This window comes from Pongo abelii, chromosome 9 (genome assembly GCF_028885655.2).
Source record: "Pongo abelii isolate AG06213 chromosome 9, NHGRI_mPonAbe1-v2.0_pri, whole genome shotgun sequence".
NCBI classification, from domain to species: domain Eukaryota; kingdom Metazoa; phylum Chordata; class Mammalia; order Primates; family Hominidae; genus Pongo; species Pongo abelii.
In genome coordinates, this window is record NC_071994.2 from 85,145,135 (window position 1) to 85,170,290 (window position 25,156).

General features: G+C 40.8%; 1 protein-coding gene across 7 annotated transcripts in view; it reads right to left on the reverse strand.

The window, feature by feature from the left end:
- Window positions 1–401: 401 nt before the first annotated feature.
- RAB30 (RAB30, member RAS oncogene family) overlaps window positions 402–25,156 on the reverse strand; it is a 90,760-nt gene continuing 66,005 nt past the window's right edge. For 4 of the 7 annotated variants that reach the window (XM_002822302.5, XM_063711318.1, XM_002822304.5 and 1 more), the window contains 4 exons: window positions 17,713–17,813; window positions 14,521–14,604; window positions 8,053–8,236; window positions 402–2,840 (listed from right to left, as the gene is read on the reverse strand). In XM_002822302.5, the coding sequence (XP_002822348.1) occupies window positions 2,590–2,840; window positions 8,053–8,236; window positions 14,521–14,604; window positions 17,713–17,805 (612 nt within the window). In that variant the 5' untranslated portion in view covers window positions 17,806–17,813 and the 3' untranslated portion in view covers window positions 402–2,589. The remainder of the gene's footprint in view (window positions 2,841–8,052; window positions 8,237–14,520; window positions 14,605–17,712; window positions 17,814–25,156) is intronic. The other 3 variants (XM_063711320.1, XM_063711319.1, XM_063711321.1) reach the window with 1 other exon arrangement.

Consider the following 25,156-nt stretch of genomic DNA (forward strand, 5'->3'; position numbering starts at 1 on the left):
AAAGCTCCCCCTACCACCACCGCCCCACCTTGGCACTTAAATGTTTATTTGACTAATATTTATTGCACCCACAATACTGTCAGGGATTGTTTTCAAACCTCAGATATATTAGTAGACAAGCAACCATAAGGCCTAATCTGGAATTCATACAACTAAGAAAAAAAGAAACAAAGTCCCACATTCTCATGTGTTCCTGCTGATGGGCTGTGGATGGGTAAGTTATGGAAAGGCTGGGAGGAGCAACAAGGAAGAAAGAGGCCAAGACCAGAGCTTTTTAATCCCCTTCTGAGTCTGGCCAAGGGTATATACAGAAAGCTAAACCCTAGGGAATAATACAAGTATGACCCTAAAAGGTATTATTTTGCAACTAAATCAGTCCAATCTAACACAGCCATTTCCTCTAAGTTCACAAAGCAACTTTATTTTCAACACACTTGCAACTGTGAGACAAAGTTGGGTCATCATGTGCTGGGGACACTGGATTTTTGCCCTAAATGACAGGTAATAAATCTAAACTTAGGAACATTTCCTTACAGTTTAAAAAAAATTCTTCTGCCCTCCTTGGTTAACTTGTTTTCTGAATACATTTAGTTGCTGGCTTAGTGGAGAGGATGGGGAGGGAAAGGCAAAAATTATTATAAATTATTTTGGTTTTTATTAAAATGACCTTTCTTTCCTGCAGAGACAGATTCTAAAAGAAAAACAAGTCAAACTTCTCGGATCCCTTTCTCTTTCCCACAGGATCAGGAAAAACACAGTGAGGCCAACCAAAAGTATCAGCCCCTTAAAAAATATGCATAATCTCATGTGCAAGACACTGGTCAATCTAGAACCTGCTAGAGAAATGCCAGAAATGCTTTATCCACATTGTGTCTCTACATGACTCATTTCTTTACAATTAAATAGCTTTCAAACATCAACATATCAGAACTGAGATTGTCACCATCTACAGCAACAGTGGAATTACACATCATATCCTTATTCCATTACTCATCCCTCAGTTATGCTAAGCTGCAAGCTACAGAAACATCTGACAGCATCAACAGCATACAGGTTTAATTATTTTCCCAATTCGCATTTATATCAGTGAACAAATTGGAAGCTATCAAAGTATGGCACTGAAGAAAAAGAAACACATATTCAGCGGCACATCTCCCATTTTGAGTCCTGTTTTTAAATTGGCTAAGTAAAGGCATATACACCTCCATTTGAATTGGAGATTTGCAGTAACACATGCATATAAGGATGGGAGGGAAGGAGGGAGGGAGGGAAGAAGAAAAGGAGAGACCAGAAAAATAGAGAGGAAAAGAGAAAGAAAAAAGAAAGAACGTATGGTTAAGCGTCTGAAGGTAACATTATTACAAGAAGGAGGGGATAAATGACAGTTCAACCTGCTTCCACGAGCAGAATTTTTCTAAGGTTATCATCGAAGATATAAAAATGGGTCGTGAGACTTTTCATCTGTTGCTATTCTCACTTACCATACTAAAAAATCTACAAAATCCTAAGCCTTGGTCTGTCCAAGATGGAGAGTACCAGGAAGTAAAAGATGTGACCTACTATCAAGGACTGTGCTCTGCTGGGAGCCCTGCACTACAGTCCATTAATCCACAGTATTTTGGTCATATCTGGTCTGTTTCCTCATACTACTCAAAATGTGTTAGAGCTAAGTTTTTATATTAGAATATCATCAACCATTTGTTTATTTTTTTCATTTTGCAAACGTTTTCATTTACGTAAAGGGCTGGAGAGACAAGAGAAGAAAGTGGTAGGGATTCAGAGGGGAACATAAAAGGAAAAGTATTCTCTTTTCCCAAAAATCCACCTTTAAAAAGGTAGTAATGAGACTTTGAGAAAGAGTGCTGATTCATGGACTTCCCCCATTTTTTTATTTCTATATAACACATTTAAGGACATTAATGTACTAAAACGTTTGGTCTGTGAAATAGCGGAATCATTAGCACCAAAAGGAGTTATGGAGCTTGTATATATTATTAAAACAATGATTGTTACTGTTGGTCATGGGTAAAGGTTTCATTTCATTTTTACATCCCAAAGTTCTTGAAAGTGCCTGTGGACAAGAGAAATAACACTTTTCAAAATCTCCATGGTGTCGTCAATACGCACCACAGAGACTGTACTTGGCCTTCCCAGTTTTGGTTTATCTGGTAGACAAGAAAACCAGGGCCCCCAGATGATTACCACCGAAGCCCTAAAGAACAGCTCCCACATGCACCCACTGATGTGCAGGAGGGATCCCTATAGTACATTTCCCCCTGGACTCTGTTCAGGAATGCGCTTTTACTTGCTTTTTAAAAAAACAAAAGCAACATGCTCTGCAGATCATGGAGTGCCTAGTGCAATTTTCTCCTTGCTCCAACTCCAGACTGGAAAAGGGTGAAACCATTATATGTTCTGCTAATGCTGGCCTGTGGTCGAGGCCCTTGGCCTGCCATGCTTTGTAAGCTCAGGAGCCCACAGGAGTCAGAAGGTCAGAGAGCGGGAGCCACAGTCATCGCCAGATCTCCCCAGCATCTCATGGCCCATCAGGGCAGTTGCTGATTCCTTTTCTTCTCCGTGCCTCAGCCTTTAGTTGAAATTACAACAAGTCAAATAGCTGATGCTTTTCCCTTCTCCAGGTAAGGGTGAGGATACATTGTTCACAAGTGTGTTCTGTCTGGCTTCACTGATGAGTCGGCATGCTAAGTCAAGGAAGAGTTTCTCCACATTATCAGATTCCTTGGCTGAGGTCTCCAGATAATACATGTCCTGAGCTTCTGAGAATTCTTCAGCTCGCTGCTGGGAAACCTCTCTCCTTTCAGCCAGGTCAATCTTGTTGCCTATAACAGTAGTAAAATCAAATAAAGAATCAGCATTTGACTTTTTGCAGGCTGAGAAGCATCAAAATTCAACTCCAGATCTGAAGTCAAGCCAGACAGATGGGCGAGTAAAACAAAACAAATGTGACTGTGATTACTGAAATGTTTACTTTAAAATATGAGTGCTGGCTGGGCGCAGTGGCTCACACCTGTAATCCCAGCACTTTGGGAGGCCAAGGCGGGCGGATCACGAGGTCAGGAGTTCGAGACTAGCCTGACCAATACGGTGAAACCCCGTCTCTACTAAAAATACAAAAATGAGCCAGGTGTGATGGCACGCGCCTGTAGTCCCAGCTACTTGGGAGGCTGAGGCAGAAGAATCGCTTGAACCCCAGAGGCGGAGGTTGCAGTGAGTCGAGATTGCGCCACTGCACTCTAGCTTGGGTGACAGAGTGAGACTCCATCTCAAAAAAAATAAATAAATAAAAAATGAGTGCCATTCATAATGGCAAGAACTGGAGACAACCCAAATATCCATCAATAGGGCACTGACTGAATAAACTATGGCACATCCACCCAATGGAGTATTTGCTGCTATAAAAATCAAAATCAATTAGGAGTATTTCTATATACTGCCATGTAATGGAAACACTGGGATATACAGTTAACCAAAAAAAAAAAAAAAAAAAAGCAAAGCAGAAAAAAAAAGCATATACAATATGCAACTGTCTATCCAAGAAAAAGGGAAGGATATGAATACATATATTATACACACATTTTATTTCTTTATTTTTTTAATAGAAGAATAGAACAAAATCTTAATTTAAAAGAAAATGGTTACCTATGAAAGGAACAGGGTTGAGGTGAAAGGAATAGAAACCAGACACCTCTGAATATACTTTGTTTTGTAGATTTTACTTTAGGAACTTAAAAATGCTTTATATAATTATACAATTAATTTCAAAATTAAATTTAAAAAGCAATCCCTAAAAACTGAGAGCAAAATTAAACAAATGAACATGTTCATCAAGTGTGGAATAACCACACAGATCGTAACCCTTTTTTTCTTTTAACTGAGACAAGGTCTGGCTCTACTGCGCAGGCTGGAGGGCAGTGGTGCAATCTTGACTTACTGCAACCTCCGCCTCCTGGGCTCAAGCCATCCTCTCCCACCTCAGCCTCCCAAGTAGCTGGGACTACAGGCGGGCACTACCATGCCCAGCTATTTTTTTTTTTTTTTTGTATTTTTTGCAGAGACAGAGTTTCGCCACGTCCAGGCTGGTCTTGAACTTGTGAGCTTAAGCGATCCACCTGCCTCGGCCTCCAGAAGTGCTGGGATTACAGGCGATTGAGCCACCAAGCCGGGCCAACAGAGTAACTATTTCAAGGTGTTTAAGATACAGTAATTTAATGGTGCAACCCCAGTGGTATACAGCCTAAGGACAAAAAGAATTGAAGGAAACAATCTTGTACTGTTTCAGTAATCATCTTTTTGGTGGTACTATTGGTATTATTATTCTGAGGTTGCTATCTGTGTATTATGGGATAAAGCAAATGAGTAATTATGCTGGTATCATTGGGAACTGGGACTTTTGGCATAGGAAAAAGGAAATATAAATATAAAATTAATGTGGTTAAGTAAAATTTCTGCAGTCCTGAATTATAAATAGAAGTATCAGTATGAATAATTCATGATGTATTTTATCTTTAAAAAGTTTTCTACCTACCTCAAATTCTCCAGGAAACCTGACAAAGGTGTGTCAATTGTATTACCTGGCAACACTGCTTATGGTAAAAATGACCCCTGATTGATAAATTACTTCTTGCCTGGGAATTCTATCTAGGAATTATAAATACCTAATGGAAAGCCATAACTTTGGGCTTCCCTGAATGTGGTGACTTCACTTGAAGAGACCCTGAAAGTTATGATTGTGGAGTTGTTATAATAGATTTAGTCTCCTATGGGGTATGGAGGCTGCTAGGCCAAGGCAGATCCTCCATTTGTTTGACATGAGCCTTGTTCCCTCATACTAGAATTGTCTGGGGGTTGCGGACTGGGTAGGAGGTCCTGGAAAGTTACATGGACTGCTACTGGAATTACTTCCACTGAAGAGGGTTGCCGGATGCTGATCTACTGTCAAGCTGTGTTTCCTGTCCTGTGTCCTTCTAAGTGAACACGATGCCATGCGTGGTCTACAGTAGTCTTGTGAGTCGGAACGCTAGCAGAACCTAATAGGAAAACCCTCTTGAGGATACTACAGAATCCACCACACACATGCACACATACACACAAGCTCTGTCCACTGAAAGGCCTAAAAACAATGGCCAATCAGGAGGGCTCCTAACACCTAGGTTGTGGCCTCTAAATACGACTTCCCATTGAAAAGAAAGCACTTCTTGAAGAAATGGCTAATTCCAGGTCTGAGGCAGGAAATGCACAAGATGTGGCTGGAACACTTGTCATACCAGAAAGCAAAAAAATTATCCAACATTCCTGGGGTCATGTCAAAAGGACTCAGGAGCCCATTTGAAGAAGCTCCCACTGGCAAAGTTGGAACAATGGGAGCATCAATAATAATAATTGCAAGGGACTGAAATACATCAAATTTACTTATTTAGTTAGTTTTTTGAGACAGAGTCTCGCTCTGTTGCCCAGGCTGGAGTGCAGTGGTGCAATCTCGGCTCACTTTAACCTTTGCCTCCCAGGTTCAAAAGATTCTCCTGCCTCGGCCTCCCACTGGAATTACAGGCATCCTCGGCTAATTTTTTGTATATTTTAGTAGAGATGGGGTTTCACCGTGTTGCCCAGGCTGGTCTCAAACTCCCGACCTCAAGTGGTGATCCACCCGCCTCAGCCTCCCAAACTGTTGGGATTACAGGCATGAGCCACCATGCCCAGCCCATCAAATTTATTTAAATCTATAAATTTATAATAATATTACAAATATAAACAGATGTCAATAGTCACTTTTAGAAGATACTGGAGAACCAGCTCATTACCTTGAAAAGTGGTGAACAAAAAAGAATCAAGCATTCTTCCTGCCTGTCCTATGAGAACTACCCCTCAGAGTATGATATATGTAGTGTTTTATCTAAAAAGAAAACCAAAAAAATCCTGACTCTCATCAGGCCTCTAGACTTATCTATAAATCTGCAAGAAATACAGGTGATGGAGGTGATATCAAATGATACCTTAGGGGCAATAAACAAAATTTAGACTTGTAAAGCCTATAGGACAAACAAATGCATTAGCAATAAATTCTAAGAGAGAAAAAAAATGAGAGTGGAAACTTCAGAAAAAAGGATGAAAAGACGTAGCTGTCAATTACAACATATGGACCTTAGTTGGCTTTTTTTTTTTTTTTTTTTTTTTTTTTTTTTTTTTTTTGACAAGAGTCTGGCTCTATTGCCCAGGCTGAATGCAGTGGTGTGATCATAGCTCCCTGCAGCCTTCAACTTCTGGGCTCAGGTGATCCTCCTGCTTCAGCTTCCTGAGTAGTTGGGACCACAGGTAGATGCCATCATGCCTGGCTAATCTCGCTACATTGCCCAGGCTGGTCAGAACTGCTGGGCTCAAGCAATCCTCCTGCCTCAGCTTCCCAGTCCCACTGAGATTACAGGTGTGAGCCACCATGCCCGGCTTCTGGACCTTATTTGGATCTTAATTTGAACAACAACAAAAAAAAATTCATGAGTCGATCAGGGAAATTTGAACACTGTCTAAGTTTTTAAGGCTAATAAGGAATTGTTAACATATTTTAGGGGTAAAAATGCCACTGAGGTTAGGTTTTCTTTTTAAAAATCTATTAGAGATATACACAGATATTGAAACATGAATTAATACAACCTCTGAGATTTGCTTCAAAATAATCTGAGGGAGAAGGTGGACAGCATTGCTAGGAAAGAGAAAATAAGATTGGTCATGAGTTGGTAACTGTGAAAGCTGGGAGATGTGTAGAAGGGGATTCACTATACTGTTTCTCCACTTTTGTTTATGTTTGAAATTTTCCATAGTAAAATTTTTTTTAAGCCAATTCCTCTTTCATATTGAACTGTCTCCCCTCAAATCTTCATTTAACTTCCTTAGATAAAATCCCAAGTAGTAATGCTTTGACTCAAGTTCCCAAAGGCTTTCTGTAAAACAGAAGGTACAAATGCAGACCTCTCAAATGCTTTATGGCAAAGGTTCAACATTGCCCAAAAGGGTTTTACAGGGAGCACTAGCTCATAGAAACACAGATGCTTCATCCAGCAGCCTGAAGGAAAAGTCCAGCAATTTGTTATAACATAACATATTACAGCTGGACAACTACAGGGCTTGGAGTTGATCTTATGCTGTGTGACCTTGGGAAAAGAACTTCACCTCTTTGAGCCGTGGTTTCCTGATCTGTAAATCAGGGATCATGACACATAAAGTTCCTCGTATCATTCCTGGCACATATATACCAATTATAACACTATTCTAAAGTGTTCACTGAGCTTATTATCAACCATAATTTGTAACTTAACAATGCTTCTAAGGATCTCTACTCAAATTTCCCAAATTCAGGTATTGCTAGACTATATAGGAATGTTCCTTTCTAGGAAGAAAATATGTTAATGATCAAATGGTTACTAACACTTTTCCACTACAAACAGAGAAGTTTTTAATGACCAGGTCCATTTCAATGCATATATCAGTCACGATAGAAAATCAAGGGTTGTTTTATGCTTTCCCCCCATACTAAATAGAGGTTTTATTTTCCTACAAGATGAAACAAACTACAGCACTGCCCTTAGCAGATTCTTTATGGAAACATAGAATTTCTCAAATCAGCCTAAACGTTAGGAAGGGAAAAAAATTACCAAAATCCACTTTTTAGGCAATAAACAATTGCTTCAATAATGAATTCCTTATCAACTTAAAAGATACATTTTTCTTCTAGAATAGCCATTTCTTTCATCTTGTAATTAGACTTTTTAAATTTTTAGCAGCTCACATAACTTTCATGGCCATCCAACTTCTTCCCTAGAGCCTACATTGATAGAAAATGTTTTCTATTTTATTTTTCTAAACCACCAAGGGATAGGACCTATTTCATTTTCTCTTCAGTTGCAGAAGAACTGAAGGTTGACTGCAAGAATTATTAGCTAAAGACTATACTCTTGGAAGGTACCAGTGTATAAGCTTTATATGATTATAAATCCTCTAATGCCCACAAATCAATTTCCCTCCTCATTAGCCCTTACTTACCCACTAACACAGTGATGACCTTGTTGCTGGCATATTGTTCTATCTCCCGCAGCCACTCAGGAAGGCAACGGAAGGATTCCTCACAGGTAATGTCATAGGTGAGGATCAAGGCATTGGCGCTTCGGTAATAACTCTGGGTAATGGACCGAAATCTCTCTTGACCTGCTGTGTCCCAGATCTGTAGCTGTAAAGGCATAAGAGAAGAGTCAGGTGGAGAAGGATCAGGTTGGAGAAAAAAAGAAAAAAAAGCTTTGCCTTGCTTTAGTTTGGAAATGGGAACACCTTTACTCAAATAATTTCATGGTTATTTTCTGCTCTAAAAAAAAAAAAAAAAAGCACTAAAAATTAAAAAAAAAAATTTGTTGGGTGTGTTTCTGGTTAGGGAGAGGGGCTTATTTTGTTTTGTTTTGTTTTTTCTTTGTTAAGAGTTTCCTTTTCATTCTTAAAAAATGTTTATAGGAAATTCGTCAAGCATTTATTATGTGCCAAGCTCTATTCTAAGCATTTTACCTGTGGCAACTCACTTATTCCTCACAATAACCCTATGAGGTAGATACTATTACAATACCCATTTCTTGAATGAATAAACTGAGGCAGAGTGAGATTAACTAACTTGTTCAGCATCTCATAGCCAATATGTCCCAGAACCAATTCAACGAGGCATTGTGGTCCCAGAGTCCACGTTCTTAATCACAATGCCATATTACAAAAGGCATGATACAGGGCAAGCTGTTATCCTGTGACTGTTGGCATTTAATCAGCAACTGGAGGGAGAGCCAACCTCACCACTTTTCCAGTTCAAAATTCAAATGAATGTATTAAGGTATTATCTTTGTTCAAGAAAACAGGAATCATGCCATGGCAGACAACAATATAATTTCCCTTCAGGTCTCTTAAATTCTATGACCTTGGCCAAGTCACTTAATCTCTTTGGGCTTTGATTATTTCTTTATAAAAAGTGGTTAATAACACACAACCTGCTGAAGGTTCACTTTTTCTGCAGTTATCTACCAGTTCTAAGTCCTAATAACTAATTATTAGGTAACAATATCTAATATTACCTAATAACTAATTATTACTACTAGTTCTAATTCTAATAACAAAGAAGAAGACAATACTTCTTAATTTCCCTGCACAGAGTAGACAACTACTGAAAACGAATTCTTCTCCAGAGAGGCTGCTAAGTCTAGAACAAATCACAAGGCCTTGAGAAATAAGAACATCAACAAAAACAATAATCTTTCCTTCTAATTGCACAAATTTCACAGGTCAAAGTTGTATTCATGTCCAGGGACATAAGACTGCTTCCTCAGGAAGGCTTTCCAGAACCTTCAAATTAGGCTAGGTTCCCCACCTCCCCACCCCACACAGTCTCTCTTGCGATACATCCTGTCATTCTCCCTCATGGCACCTGACATGCCTGAATCATTTATTTGTAATAATTTGTTTAATAGCCATCTTTCCCACTAAACTGAAAGCTTCATGAAGGAGATGTCAGGGTCCATTTAGAGCAAATAGAGCACTTGGCAAATAGGAGGTGCTCAAATATTTATTGATGGTCTCATTTAATCTTTACAACAACCCAGTAAGGAAGGCAAGTGTACACCTCCCCGTATTAATGGAAACTGTCCCTTAACTAACTGGTTATTCACAAAGCTAGGACTTGGCATCCAGGCCTTCTATTTCCAGTTGAGGACTCATTCCATGTTCCAACGCTGCTGTTGCCACCAAAGACTAACTAAAATGTGCATCTGTATCCAAAGAGGATGAATCCATTGGTGTCACCCTCTGCTCATACTAGCTTAGCTAAAGAGACTGCTGAGTGACCCATAGTCCCTGCCATGAATCAGCAGCACACAAAGGCTCTCCTTTGATCTGCAGTTGCAGCTGCTCTTCGGTGATACACATGAAAGCCTGTGTATGCTAAAGGCCACTGTACAGATGTTACGGTTTTTGCTGGGACAAAGGCTATTTCTCTTCTCTGCCTCAAACCTAGGGACACGGTTCCCCTCTGCCAGGATGTGTCTTAGAATAACGGGTTATTGTTTTAAAGCTGCACTGAGCCCCTAAAACACTTGTGATTGCAATTCAGGTACTGTTCAGTATTAGAAATCAGTGTGTTCCCACATCTTGAGAACAGCTTCGAGGGTTAAAACCACTGAAATATTTTCTAGAACAGCGATTGTGTGAGCATGCCAAGATATGTTACCTTCTCATAGGGGGCTACCTGTTTCTAGCTGACAGTTGATTATTGAGGATATTCATATTCTACTGCCTTTGTCACTCAACTTGGTTTCACCATTCTCTGCAATTCATTTGCGCCTTTCAGCATCTATAGGACATTAATATATGCAAGGCACTATGCTAGGCACATGGAGTATATAAAGATGAATAAAACACAGGGAGGATATAAAGATGAATAAAATCAACCCTGATTTCAAACAGCTCACAGTCTATAGAAAGGACACACACAGTTAATTAACTATAGTAGAATACAAGATGTTCTATTAAAAAGGAAGAGAGCATCTCCTGCTGTTAGTCTCATGGCTGTCAATATGTTTTCAATACTGCAGCCACAGGCTTTCTAACCACTCTCACCTTCAGCATGCGGCTACATTGTTTGTCTACTCTCTTCTTTGCACCACTACTTAAACTCCATTGCCTCACCGTCATAATAATGTACTGCAATCATTGGTTTACTACTCTACTACTGAGTTCTTTGAGAGCAAAGGCTGTCTTCTATTTGACCTTACACCCCCAGTACCTTCCTAACACAGTACACAGCATGTGGTAGAAACATTTGAATGATGGCTAACTAAATGAACAAAGGATCGTGGAATCACAAGGGAGGAATTGGTCAATTCTACTTAACAGATTAGTAGGGTATTAAAGAAGATTTCACAGATGGAGCTAGATGATAGTAAGTTCCTAAGGGGCAATGATGCTTTACCACCACAGTGCTTGGCACAAAACATTTACTACAACACAGGATGGAGGAATGAATGGATGGACAGATGGTTGAAGAAACAAATACATATAAATACTTTCATGACTCTCCTATCTATCAACATAGATCTGATTGGAAAGAGATACAGCAAATCTTCCATTTCTATTATGATTAATCTCCTAAGGCTAAAATGGTTTAAACTGAGTTTAGAGTTTTGCTTATTACTCATTAATTTATAAAAGACTAAAAAACATATGAGAAAGTTCTGTGTTTTTTCCATTTTTTTATTCTGCTAAAACATACATAAAATTTATCATTCTAACCACTTTTAAGCATACAGTTCAGTGGTCTATATATGTTTTAATTATATTTTCTACCAGAGGTCACCTTCATAATACAGACCATTTTAAGAGAAGGGCCTCTTCATTAATTTTGTTTTTACTGATTTGGTGCTTACTTGGCCTTAATAGCTACAAGAATCTAATACCTTGGATTCCCTGCCTTCAATCCTGGGAGCCATCTTGGAAAGAATGATACTTGTAGAGGACACTGATGAGGGTGTCAGGAGAGTGGTCCTGCCACTCACCAAGCAGGTGATGCCATACAAATCACTGGTGGATTCTCTTATCCACCGACTTTATGAGGCTCTGGGAAAGCCTGCAAACTACTAGCAAAAAGACCCTTAAACATCACTGAGAAAAGATATTCGGTAAATGTTAAAGAAGGATGACAGGCTGGATGTGGTATCTCACGCCTGTAATCCCAGCACTTTGGGAGGCTGAGGCAGAAGGATTACTTGAGCCCAGGAGTGATCAACATGGCAACATAGTGAGACCCCATCTCTACAAAAAATAAAAATAAAACTGAATAGCTGGGCATGGTGGCACACACCTGTAGTCCCAGCTACTTGGGAGGCTGAGGTGAGAGGATCACTTGAGCCTAGGAGGTCGAGGCTGCAGTGAGCTGTGACTGCACCACTGCACTCCAGTCTAGGCAACAGAGCAAGACCCTTTCTCAAAAAAAAAAAAAAAACAGACGACAATAAGACAACTATGCAGTTCTGCCCTCTTCTAAGAAAGGATTAAAGAAGTTATTCCTCATATATGTTAATGAGGCCCTTAAATTCATGTGGTTGAAGAGGGCCACCCTGTATCTTTATTTTATATATTGGGCTTGAAAGAATCATAGGCAAGTTGATTTGGACTGGATTTGGGAGATGAGCCAACTGTCACTTCTTATAGATAAAGTTCTAGAAGCCTGAAGAGGTACTGGGGACAGAAAGTGTGCCGTGAATAAAAATCTGAGTAAGACACAAACCTTGCTCCTGGGGAGCCTGTGGCCTTATGGTGGAGTCAGATGTTATAAAAATATCAATTTTTGCAGTGTAATAACCATTTTTTAAAATAAGGTTTGCAGAAAGCAGAATAAATGGAATATTTATGCCTAGGAATTCAGGAAAGAAAAATAAGCCTGTTCTTTAACAGCAGGGACCATTCCTTATTCACCCTTATTTATGGCCAGTGCCTGGAAGGTAGTAGGCACTAAATCAAATAAATGAACTCATATATATATGAATGGAAAACCCAAATATCTGGAAGTAAAATGCATGAAATAGTAGTTATCTTTACCCAACTCCTTGGGTAACTACCTCCCCTCCACTAGGACAACAGAAAGCTACAAAAGGCTCCTCCCATCAATGTCTCCTGAGCACACTCCTGTCTCTCTTTCCTGTCCCCACAGCCTAGCTCCTTCTTCCCACCCCCCACACTATTTTTGTTCACTTTTTAGTTAGCATTTATGTGCATTTCATACCCTGCTTTTATCTTCCAGTGCTCCAGCTCCCCATTCACTGCTGTATTTGGTGTGGATGTCTCTGCAGTGTGAGCTATTTTAAGGAGTCAGGGCTGGAAGAGACACTGAGAGAGCTTCTGGCCCCCACTCAAGGACCTCCTCCTAAACACTTCTCTGTGATGGCAAGTATCTAGAAAATGCTGAAGAGCATTATGGAGCTTCTCTGCTCTTCCCAAGGCACTCAAAGGAAGGAGAGCATGTACGTATGGGAGAAGGATGCAAATAAATGGACCCAAACATAGGATGCTTAGGTTGGGAATCAAGGTAGAACTCTAAAATGCAAGTTTTCATTGTGCTGCTGATGGCTGGGCTATCTTTCCTTTCCTTTCCTCTTTCCATCCCTCTCCCAGCCTTTCTCTCTCTCTCTCTCTCTCTCTCTCTCTGACACACACACACACACACACACGGTCTTGTTCTGTCACCCAGGCTGGAGTGCAATGGCACAATCATGGCTCACTGCAGACTCAACTTCCCAGGCTCAAACAATGCTCTCAGTCAGCTTCCCGAGTAGCTGGGACTACAGGCGCATGCCACCATGACCAGACAATTTTTTATCTTTTGAAGACATGGAGTCTCGCTATGTCTCCAACTCCTGGCCTCACAAAATGTTGGGATTATAGGTGTGAGCCACTGTACCCGGGCTTGGCTATCACTTCTTTCCATAAGGCCCAGCTCTGAAGAGCCAACTGTGGAACTTCAGTAACTGACAGCAGGTAGAGCACAGTGCCAAACATCAGTATATTTATCCTCCTTCCAGGTGATTTAGTCTCGCTTCACATTTCTTTCCATCACCTTCCTCCTTTCCTTGTTCCAGGTGATAGGCCTAGTGTGCCTTTCTTCCCCTCTTCTTTCATGGCAGAGGAGACCCCAGAAAGGCAGTGGGGTGTACTGGTTGGTGAAATGGGTTCAAATCCTGCCTGTCCCCCTTCCTATACTTATCTATGTGTAGCCATGGATAAGTAAGTTATTTAACTTCTCTGAAGCCAGTAAAACGAGGATAATACCACTTACCCCACGGGTTTACAGTAAGGACTAAACTAAATATAACATATGTAAAAGCACCCAGCAGAGGCACTGGCAGATTGTAGGTATTCAATAAACATTCTCTCCTTTGTCCTGTTCCTGGACACACCATACTTCTTCCAAGTACCAAACCATCCGGAAGCCACAAAGGCTGGAGGGGCAGGAAGCAGGGGCTAGACAGCATGTATCCTTTCCCATACTCCTCATTTAGTGTCTTTCCTTTTTAGAGACAAGGATATGATAGGAGACAGGATAATTTAAATAAGTGATTCATAATGAAATATAGAAATCAGGAGGCTCTTTCATGGGGCTGCTATTTAGAGGATGTAGCACTTGCTTATTGGCCCAGCTCAAGAGATCCAAAAAGAAATTTCTTCCTTATCTTTATGTCACTTGTGACATGACAGGAGACAGGACAAACTTGCCTTAGCCGTTTTCTGTCTTCTAATCTGTAAACACATCATCCAAAATTCCTACCTTCTCCCATAAAAAAGAGTAGAAGAACTCTGGAAATAAGCTGTTATGGCTTAGTGCACTGTTTCAATATGGGTTTCAATTAGGAGATTTAATAAATGGTTATGAAAGCACCACTTCCCCTAACCTCTCACATAGCACCTGACAACCTTAGTGAATATTTAGCACCTTACCTTTACTTTTTCACCATTAATCTCCACTGTCTTAATCATAAAATCAACTCCAATTGTGGCTCCTTGACCTGGGGGGAAAAGACCCTGAAGAAGAAATAATAGAAAAGAACAGCTAAGCAAATATTTCCATTAAATGAAATTCTTTCTCCTCTCCCCCAGCAACACCCATCACTGGGTCCTTCCTTCAGCTGAGTTGACTGGTAGAAAAGAGAACTCTGGTTACTCTCAAGGGAGCCCTGTGTAACTCTGTTTGTATGTCTTGAGGGAAAGAGAAAGGAGGGAGAAAGTGGGAGAGAGAAATGCTGAAAGAAGAGGAAAGAGATAGGAGGACAGAGAAAAGGAGATAAAGACAGGTGAAGGAGAAAATTGAGAAAGGGCAGGGGAACTTGATTTTAAGAATGAAACAGAAAAATCAGACACGAAGATAAGATTGAAGGACATGCGACCACAAGGATGAGATCAGAATTGGAAGGGTCAGGGCAAAATGGATAGGTTCTTTCTAAGAGGTAAAATCAAGGATACTTAAAACTAGTTATCAGTCTTGAGCATGGACAGCCACGGGAATGGGCAACAATATGAAAAAACAAATAAGAACTCAGCATGAGAAGCAGGAATAAGACAGTTTTGGGATCTGTCTTTTTGGATCTCCTGAAGCTTCTGAATTTTCCTTTGCCCCAGGGTGATCACTGTTTTCCTCAGCGCAGTGTAGCATGCGTATGTAATTACATGGGATCAAAGCCAAAGACACTGGGAAGATATTCTAAGAAAATTAAGTCATCAAGGAGACAGTAGGGTAGAAACAGCACTAAACCAGGAGGCAGCAGCCTTAGGATCTCTGTGTAACCTCAAACAAACCACTCACCCTCTCTGGGCCTCAAATTCAATGAGTTTGAGGCTGATGTAAGCCATTTTAAAACAAATAAACAAAATGCTTTACTTCAAACTGGAAACTTAACCAGAAAGATGAGATTTTAACAAAGGTACAAGTATAATTTATGCAATTTACTATTACATAATGTTTCCTATATGCTTAGGGAGGGAGTTGGGGGTAGCAAGAAATTCTGTCAAGAAAGAACTCTTCACCCAGTTTCTCTTCCCTCTTCACTTATATTCCAGAATTTCCAGAAATTAAAGTAAAATGGACTGGACGTTATTAGTTCTGGCAACTATGACTCAGATATCTTTAATTAAGAATTATTTAATTAAAGTTTTAGCTTAAAAGACTGAACTTCAAACCAAAAGAAAATGTTCTACTGCATGTTTGCAAAAGATGTAAATATAAACATTCATGACTTTACTTTCAAATATTGAATCAATTTTCTCTATTTTGGCTTGGCTCAGATACAAAAGCTGTCAAGCTTCAAGTTTATAGCTCCAGATGTTTTGCACCTCAACAAATGCCAAGAAGTTAAACAAATTCTTTCCAATGTTTCACCTACCATTTTGTTCCCCAACCCCTGTGCCTAAAAAACAGCTAGATCCAATTCATTTTAATTGTCTGCTAAATAACAAAAACAAACATAATCTTGCCTCTGAAATACGAGTTTATGGTGGAGTTGAGGGGCTGGGAGGGGTAAAATGTAGACATAAAAGACAAATAAGAAAGAAGAAAAAAGAGCTTGTTGGCAAAAAATTACTGTTGAAAATGAAGACATTTTCACATCTAATGACAGAGTTTGTGCTTTTAAAGAGAATGGTCTCAGAAGTTAGAATGTGTAGGAGATAGAAATTATCAGGCTGAGAACCTGGAACCCGGGTTCTAATCCTAGCCTTGCCACTCTATCTAATCTCAGAATATAAGATCCTAAGCAGGCATTTAGCCCCTCTAGATCTGACCTTTCATCTATAAAGTGAGAGAGGTGGGTTGAATCTCTAAGCTACCTTTCAATACTAAGACAAGGTCAAGGAAACTTTTGATAAAGGGACTGAAAACTTCACCACATCTCTGCAGTCTTATCCTTTTGTCAAAAGCAGAAAATATGACTAATGTTAGGTAGAAGTAAAACCAGCTGGAGTTTCCAATATATCTCCATGGCAGTTGACTGAGCTCAGATGCCTATTAGCTTGTTACTTTTGATTTCACCAAGCCACGGCTTAGTAAAAAGCATGGGTTCTATTCACTTATCATGGGAAAAACCCTGACATTTCCAAGGTGACTCTGGGCCCTCTAGCTGTTTGTTATTCAATCTGCCTCTTTTGTTTTCCACAAAACCACAGGCTGTCAGTGCTGGAAGGGGCCTTGGAGCTCACCCAGCCCCTGATGTGCAACAGGCAGTCCCAGGAAAGGGAGGTAACTTACCCAGGCTCACAAAGCAAGCCGGGGCAGAACCAGGACTAAGACCCATGTCTCAACTCCCAAGCCAGTGCTCTTTCCACAGCACCAGGTTATCCTATGCCTTAGATAGAGGAGCAAGTTCCAACTTGCTGAACAAGTACTTTATGAAAATTCAGGATATGTATGTAATGGTCCTACAAAGGGTATCATTCATATTTTTCAGGGGAAAACACACAAAAAAGGTCAACTTCGGAATGATTTCTATATAAAAGCAGTATATAATCTCCAGCAGTGATTCTCAAAAGGGCAGTCCCAAAGGGAACTTGTACTTAGATCATATGATAAGAATTGAATTCAACCCAGAGAGACCGTTCAATTCAGTTCAGATAATTCTTCACTATTTTCATTTCATTCCCTCTGAAGAGGTTTAGAAAACTGGCCTATTTGGTCCTAAATGAAAATGATTCACTCAAGTTTCCTGGGAGGATGTAAGGGTGCATAGGCAGAGTTTGATTGGTTTAATTTGTATTAGAGTTTTAAAAAATTTAGGTTCAGTTTGACGTCCAGATTCATTTGTTTCCACCTGGGGATTATCAATTAGTAACTTACTTTTATCCAATAATTTAGTTTTGATACTGCACACTGACAGCAAAACCACTTGCCTTTGTCATTAAAGGAAGCAAGAAGAGGCGTGGGAGGGTTGGTGGAGACTCCCAGGGCCATGCTCCTGTGAGGTGGTTTAAAAACCCCTTGTCTAGACTACAAAGCAGATGCACCTTTCAAAGGGTGCATCAGGAACTCACAGCTAAGACCCTGAAATTGAAACTGGTCATCCATCTCGACAGATTCCCCCAACCCTCAGGCTAGACTGACAAACCCAACCCTGGGCTTAGGAGTTCCCTTACGAGTTCCCTTACCTGAGTGAATCTTCGGACTAGGCACGTCTTCCCCACACCAGCGTTGCCAATTAAAACAATTTTGAACAGGAAATCATAATCTTCCATACTCATTTACACAGCTGCAAGGCAAACACAGGCAAAAGTGAGAAAGGCCCAGTCAGACTTGCCCACAGAGCTCAAGCTGCACCAGCCTTGTCTCCGGGGGAACAGGTCTGACTCATTTAAAGAGCAATTTAAAGCTCCCCTCCGGTGACCCTGCCAGCGAGACACAAACACAGGTGTTTGGTCACAGACGGACTTTATTCCTTCTCAGCTACTTCATGCCACAGAGAATAAATGACGCAGATGTCCTTTCACCTGGTAACCTTTATTCCTCCAAGCTGTCATGTCACAGTTTCCTCCTGTGATAAATCTGTTTTCTTTCAGCATGAAAAGATGACAAACCTTTGTGCAGACAAGCTGGGGTGCAAAAAAGCAAGGACAATAGCGAGCCCATCCAGAGCTTAAAGGACGTTTATGGAATGTGTATGACTCTGGAAAGAAGTGCTAGTGACGGGGAGACTGAATGAAGGGGAAGGAACTATAAAGGGCCCTTTTAGTCTCCTGCTTCTGAAAGTCTTAGGGTCTTACAAATGGTAGTCATAGCCATCTTTCCCCTCTACCTCCTATACATCTCCTGCCAGCCATGCTGATGCTACAGGGCCTCCCAAAATGTCTTTCTGTTCACTCCTCTGGGCTTTGGTATGTGCCATTTCTTCTGCCTGGGATGCCCTCCCTTCCACCCCTTCTGCACCCTGAAGTCCTTGAAGGTTCAATGCCAGCATCTCTTTCTCTTTGAATCTTTCACCGATCTTCCCCAAATAAAGTTAAACACTTTCAACTCTCCTCTGTCCTAAAACTTCACTTGCTGTATACAATTGTTTGTTCAAATATCTGCCTCATCCTTAAGGGATGGGATTATGCCTGTCAGCTCTATTTCCTAGCCCCTGGGACAGAGTTATACTTTGTAAATGTCTATCCTATAGAAATAAAAAATTAATTAACGGGCATGTTGCTTATGTGTAGGCCTTAGTTTCTCCAACTGCGCTAGAAAGACTGTGACTAAAAGGGCATACTAAAAGAATGCTGTATCTACTTCAGTGGACTGCTGTGAAGATTTTTAAAAACTTACAAAACAACCTTATACAAAAATTACCCAGGTGTGGTGGCGCACTCCTGTAATCCCAGCTACTCAGGAGGCTGAGGCACAAGAATTGCTTGAACCTGGGAGGCAAAGGTTGCAGTGAGCCGAGATCATGCCACCGCACTCCAGCCTGGGTGACAGAGTGAGACTCTGTCTTAAAAAAAAAAAAAAAAAAAGCCAACCTTGATACACATAAAGCCCTATCCTGGTAAAAGCAATTGTAATCTACTGGGTGCCTACTATAGTATTCTGTTATCACCACAGGAAATACAGAGAAGAGACAATGTCTGCCCTCAAGACCAACATGAGAAAAGTTAAATAATTAAAAAAAAAAAAAAAAAAAAAAAAGCTAAATAACAATTTGCGCCAACAGTGCAATAGTGGAGCTCTTTTCTTAAGGTATAGGCAGAACAGACCCAATAGACTCTGGAGAGAGAGGAAATGGGCAGTTAGGGAGCTCATGAAGGGAAGGGTGCTGGGAGATAGGGAAGCCTCAGGGTCACTCCTACCAGCAGACCTGGAGCTCAAATGCCTGCAGGCTTGTAGGGCAGAGAGCGGAGCCCAATTAGCTGAACCTGTCAAGTAGCCAGGGGAGTAAATTCCCTGTGTGCAAAGATGATGTCTGTGTAGATTTCAATTAATCCTTGGAAAAATGACTGACAACCAAGCCAACATGTAGGTGGCAGCTGATGGGGTTCCATCCCAGTTCATTGGGACTGTGACGGAAAAACATTTCTCTGTACAAGAATCTGGGTCCATAAGCAGTGGTAGCATTATACTTGGCCCTTTATGTGTATTTCCATTTGTTTCTACAAGTATATAAGGTTTGTATTTACTAACACATTATCTGTTTTACAGATTAGTGAACTGAGGTTAAAGGAAATTAAGAGGGTGGCCTGAAATCATAAAGCTAAGAGGCAGACTTCATGTTCCAAAGGCATATGGTATCATAAAAAATGGAGCCAGACAGACCGAGGTTCATACCCTGGCTGCACTGACCTTCTAAGCCTGTGCCTTTGGGCAAATGACAATTTTTCAAAGCCTCAGCTTCCCCATCAACAAAATGGGCCAATAACACCTATACCACAGAATTATGATGCGTGAAAGAATGAATGGGAGCCCCTAAGGACAGTACCTGGCTCTTTGTCACCCAAACTCCTTAAAATGATTCTCAAATTTTCCATGATCTGGTTCCTGCTGTCACTGCCAGCTCTGTCTCCTACCACTCTCCTGATAATCCACATTCTAGGCTCACTGGATTTCCTCAGTTACTTAAATACCATGGGATTGCTTTTCTCCTCAGACCTTCACATATATTGTTCCATCTGCCTAGAACACAAAACACAACTGAACCTCGCACCCTCCCTCACCACCCCAAGCCTCCCCTAGATCTCAGCTTCAACATGACTTCCTCCAGTCTGCTCCTCTGACCTACGAAGGTCCTGGGCCTCCCTGCTCTAGGCTCTCACAATGCCCTCCTCCTTTCCTGCTGTAAACTCACCATGCTACCTGTAATTAATTATTCACATATCTCACACTCTGGCCCCATCATTCAGCACCTCAGCCCTATACACATTTACACTCACGACTGTAAGCAGCATGAGAGCAATGAGGTGTCAGGTTGAGTCCAGATCCTAACCCCTCCCCATCATCATCATCATCTCATTCTATATTATTAAGTCATTTAATCTCAAAACAACCCTATGAGGGGGACGCTATACTACTAGTATCCTAATTTGGTAGAGGGGGCTGCTGAGACACAAGAGAAGTTAAATAAGCAGTCGTAAGGTCCCACAGCTGATAACTAGTGGAGCTGAGATTTATACCCAGATAATCTGGCTCTCGCATTCATGTCCTTGAACCACTACCCAAGTGCCTTTCACAATGCTGGCTCAGAGCAAAAGCTCAAGAAAGATGGATGAATTACATGATGAAGGCAAGCACTTAATCAATGTGATCACCCTTTCCTCTTCCCCTCTGGCTTCAAATGTAAAATTCTACCACCCTGTAGAAGTTTAAATAAGAATCAAAGTCAAACTCCTGATAAACACTCAGGGACATGATATGTAAACTAAAATTCAATAATGCTATTAGAAAGAAAAATAATAAAACTCACGGAAAGGCACATGGACAGCAGGAAGGCATGAGGCTCTGTGGACCACAACTCTCTGCTTTCATAAGCCCATAAGAAACAGGAAACACAGGACTGGACTGCATTCTTTTTCTGTGCCTAGATTGTTTGACACACACTCATTTCTACATCTTTGCTGGAGGTCAAAGAACCAAAGCAGGAAATCCAGAGGAGAATGTCAAAAGTAAAGACTTTAGAAACAGGGCTCTTAAAGAAAGTTAACGGTGCCCAGATTATGCACCTTTAGAAAAAGAAGGTGAAAAAAAGGCTTTGTCATAGTGAACATTATCTCATGTGGTTACCACCTGGAGCAAGCTACAGAATAAGACACTACCCCTTTCTATAAGAAATTACTCTAATGCTCTGTTGAATGTGTTTTTGTTTGTTTGTTTTGCTTTCTTTTGTTTTTGAGACAGGATCTTGCTCTGTTGCCCACACTAGAGTGCAGTGGCATGATCATGGATCAAGTGATCCTCCTGCCTCAGCCTCCCAAGTAGGTGGGATTACAGACACAAGCCACTGTGCCCAGCTAATTTTTTAAATTTTTTTGTAGAGACAGGATCTCACTGTGTTACCCAGGGTTTGTCTTGAACTCCTGGCCTCAATCAATCCTTCCACTGAGCCTTCCAAAGTGCTGGGATTACAGGCATGAGCCACCACACCAAGACGTTGGATGTTTTTTAAACGGACCTCTGGGTAAAAATCGGTCTTTAATAATGCAGGCTGTCTATAGGTAAAGCTGGACTGTAAACTCCAGGTTATCTGTTGTAGTTACTGTTTTGCTTCTAATGGAAAACACATTACTGAATGAAAAGATCACAAGATTATCTGCAAACTTCTACTCTTTGAGGAAGCCCTTCTGTTTGGTACATAAAGTAACAGCCCAGGCACCACCAATCCCCAAGTGATGAGACAGCGTTTCCCCCTGAATAAGGGAAACCCATTCAGAAGCATTTACACCCAGCCCTAAATTGACAACAAAAGTCATGCCTCATCTGGGGAGTAGACATGCCACAAGATATGCTACTACCAAACACTACTGCAGTATTTTATATTCTATTATTGTTAACATTGATAACAGCTGGCACTTATTCAGTGCTTTTTATGTCCTGGGTACTCTTTTACATGTATTTGCTCATTTAATCCTCATAACTCTATGATGTTAGTACTCGTATTATGATCCCTAACTTGCAGAAGAGGAAGCTGAGACAGAGATATCATCCTAAAATCACACAGCTAGTTAGTCTCAGGAACAGGATTCAAACCTAGATCCATCTGACCCCAAAGCCTAGTTCTTTCTGCAACAGGATGCTGCTACCCCCTGCCTTGTAACTGACATTGTCTCTCTGTCATGAGGGCTAGAAGCTCAGTTGAATGAGTCCCCAGGCCCTTTGAACTACAGTGTTCTAGAATCTCCCTGCTCTGGAAGCAACACACCCACACTGATGGAGCCACACACTGACTTCAGATTACACAAGCACTGCTCCTCACCTTGCCCTCCAGCCCAGGATTCTTTCAGGACCTGAAGTCTCACTTTAGCTGCATTACTTTCACAATTCAGTCATCATTCATCCCTGTAACTAAGTACCAGGCATAGGGAATATAAACAGCAGCATAGATGAGCAAGCAAAATCCCCAATATCATCGTCACCACAATAGTTGTAAATAAATGGATATATGTATAATATTCAAACTGGAGAAATAGATAAGCAAGATGAAAAAATGAATTTTAAAAAGATACATGAAATGAAATCTAGTATGCAAAGCTTAAAAAGAAAAACAAAAACCACTCTAAGCAATGTGAATTTGGCAACATTTAAACCATTCTTTAAAAGTGGCCTTTACCAGGCGTGGTGGCTCACGCCTGTAACCCTAGCACTTTGGGAGGCTGAGGCAGGAGGATCATTTGAGCCCAGGAGTTCAAGGTTGCAGTGACTCATGATCACACCACTGCATTCCACCCTGAGCAACAGAGTGGGACTCTGTCAATAAATAAATGAATAAATGGCCTTTAAAAAGCCTGTATTCACTGTTGCACAGTGGTGCATTTTTCCTCTTTCCCTTTGGGGCTCAATATAACAGATAAAGTCAGAGGCCAGGTCTTCTCCCCAACTTTCTGACACACCTCCAAACCCCAGTCCTCTAAAATATTTTGGTGACTTGTCCTTATTCAAAAACTGTGTGTCTCAGGCAGGTCCTTTGGGCCTTGACTTGGTCTGTAAATGGAGGGGCTGGGTAAACAGGCAACAAGGCCCCTTCCCACAACAGCAAGTGTGGTTATTCTTCCATATCAAAGAGGCAGCACAGGCGATGAAGCAAGAGGGCCTGGATCTGTTAAAGAGCACTGTGTGGTTTCCTTATCCATAAAATGGGGATGATATTAGAATCTATACCAGTGAGTTGCATGAGAGGCAAATAAGAAATATATGGAAAGGTACTCCTTTTAAAAACATATAAATGGTTTTTCCCACCATTCTGATGAAAGTCATATATACTGATTGCAGAAAATACAGACAAGCAAAAAGGAAAAGAAAATCATCTATCATCTCTTTCCCTACCCAGACCTTCCCCGGGGAATAATTACAGTTAGCATTCTGGTATATATCCTTCTAGTCTTTTTCTTTTTTCTTTTTTTTAGACGGAATTTTGCTCCTGTTGCCCAGGCTGGAGTGCAATGGCGCGATCTGGGCTCACCGCAACCTCTGCCTCCTGAGTTCAAGCGATTCTCCTGCCTTAGCCTCCCCAGTAGCTGGGATTACAGGCATGTGCCACCATGCCTGGGTAATTTGTGTTTTTAGTAGAGACGGGGTTTCTCACGTTGGTCAGACTGGTCTCAAACTCCCAACCTCAGGTGATCCATGCACCTCAGCCTCCCAAAGTGCTGGGATTATAGGCATGAGCCACCGCACCTGGCTCTAGTCTTTTTCTTTATATACACTCGTGTCTATGTGTATATTTTATTACAAATTTGTTAATTTTAAAAAAAACAGCATCATAGAATTATATAAATTTTTTTCTATAGAATGGTATTTTCCCAAAACCCAAAATCAGAACTCATGGTCTGCAAATAAAACCGATTACCAGAGACCCTCAAAATTCATTCAACATTTGGTCATATGACCCTAGATACTCAGTAAGTGGGGGATGTAGAGGATAGCTTCACAGTAACATAACTTTGAGAAATACTAAATACTATCACCCAATCTTGGAGGTTTAAAATGTTCTGAAAATTCCCATAATGAAGGCCAGTCAACTTCATTTAATACAGGATTTAAAAACATGATTTTAGCTGAGAATTCTTTTCTCATATAAAACACCTTTTATATATGCCTTGCTACTAGGGCTCCATGAAACATTAGTGTAGTAAACACTATTATATTTTATAGCATTTGAAATAAGAGCTGCCCAGGTAGGGTTGCCAGATATAGTTTTTTAAAAATAAATAAGAAGAAATCCAGGTCATGTCACCCTGACCATGCCAAATTTCAGTTTCAGATGGTCAGATGGCAACAAATACACTTTAATATAAATTTGTTCCAAATATTGCATGAGACATATTTTAAAGTTTGTTGTTTACCTGAAATTCAAAATGAACTGGACATCCTATCTGAGTACTCAAGTCACAGTAGAAATAGAGGCCCTAGGCATAACACCATGCTTGCCCAGAAGCTGTGGAGGGCAATGGGCAGGGCATGAGAAACAAGATATCCCTGATAAATCCAAAACAACCAGAGGAATAAAAAAGGGCAAGTAAAATTTCAAGAAGGCATCATAGGGGTTCTTTAGAATCTGGGTCAGACTCTGGAGGGTGGGTTCAGACTGGCACAGGGGGCTCAGCAGGTGAGTCTCACCCTCTTTGATGATCCCAGAGCACTGTGGAGCTTCCTCCAAGTATGTCCCCGCATGTGTGTCTGGCCCATGGAAGGAGCCATGCTCTATGTGTCTCTCACCCCCTACTATCCTTAAGGACAAAGACTATACCTCAACAAGACACCTGTCTCTACTTGTCCCACTGCTGTGTTCAGTAAGTGTACACTGAATTGAAAGCCTTTCATCCATCTTTCCGCCTAACAACGTTCTGTCCCTGGAAGCTCATTATTGCTTAATCACTAGGAGGCAATTACTAACCATTACTATAATCAACTGCT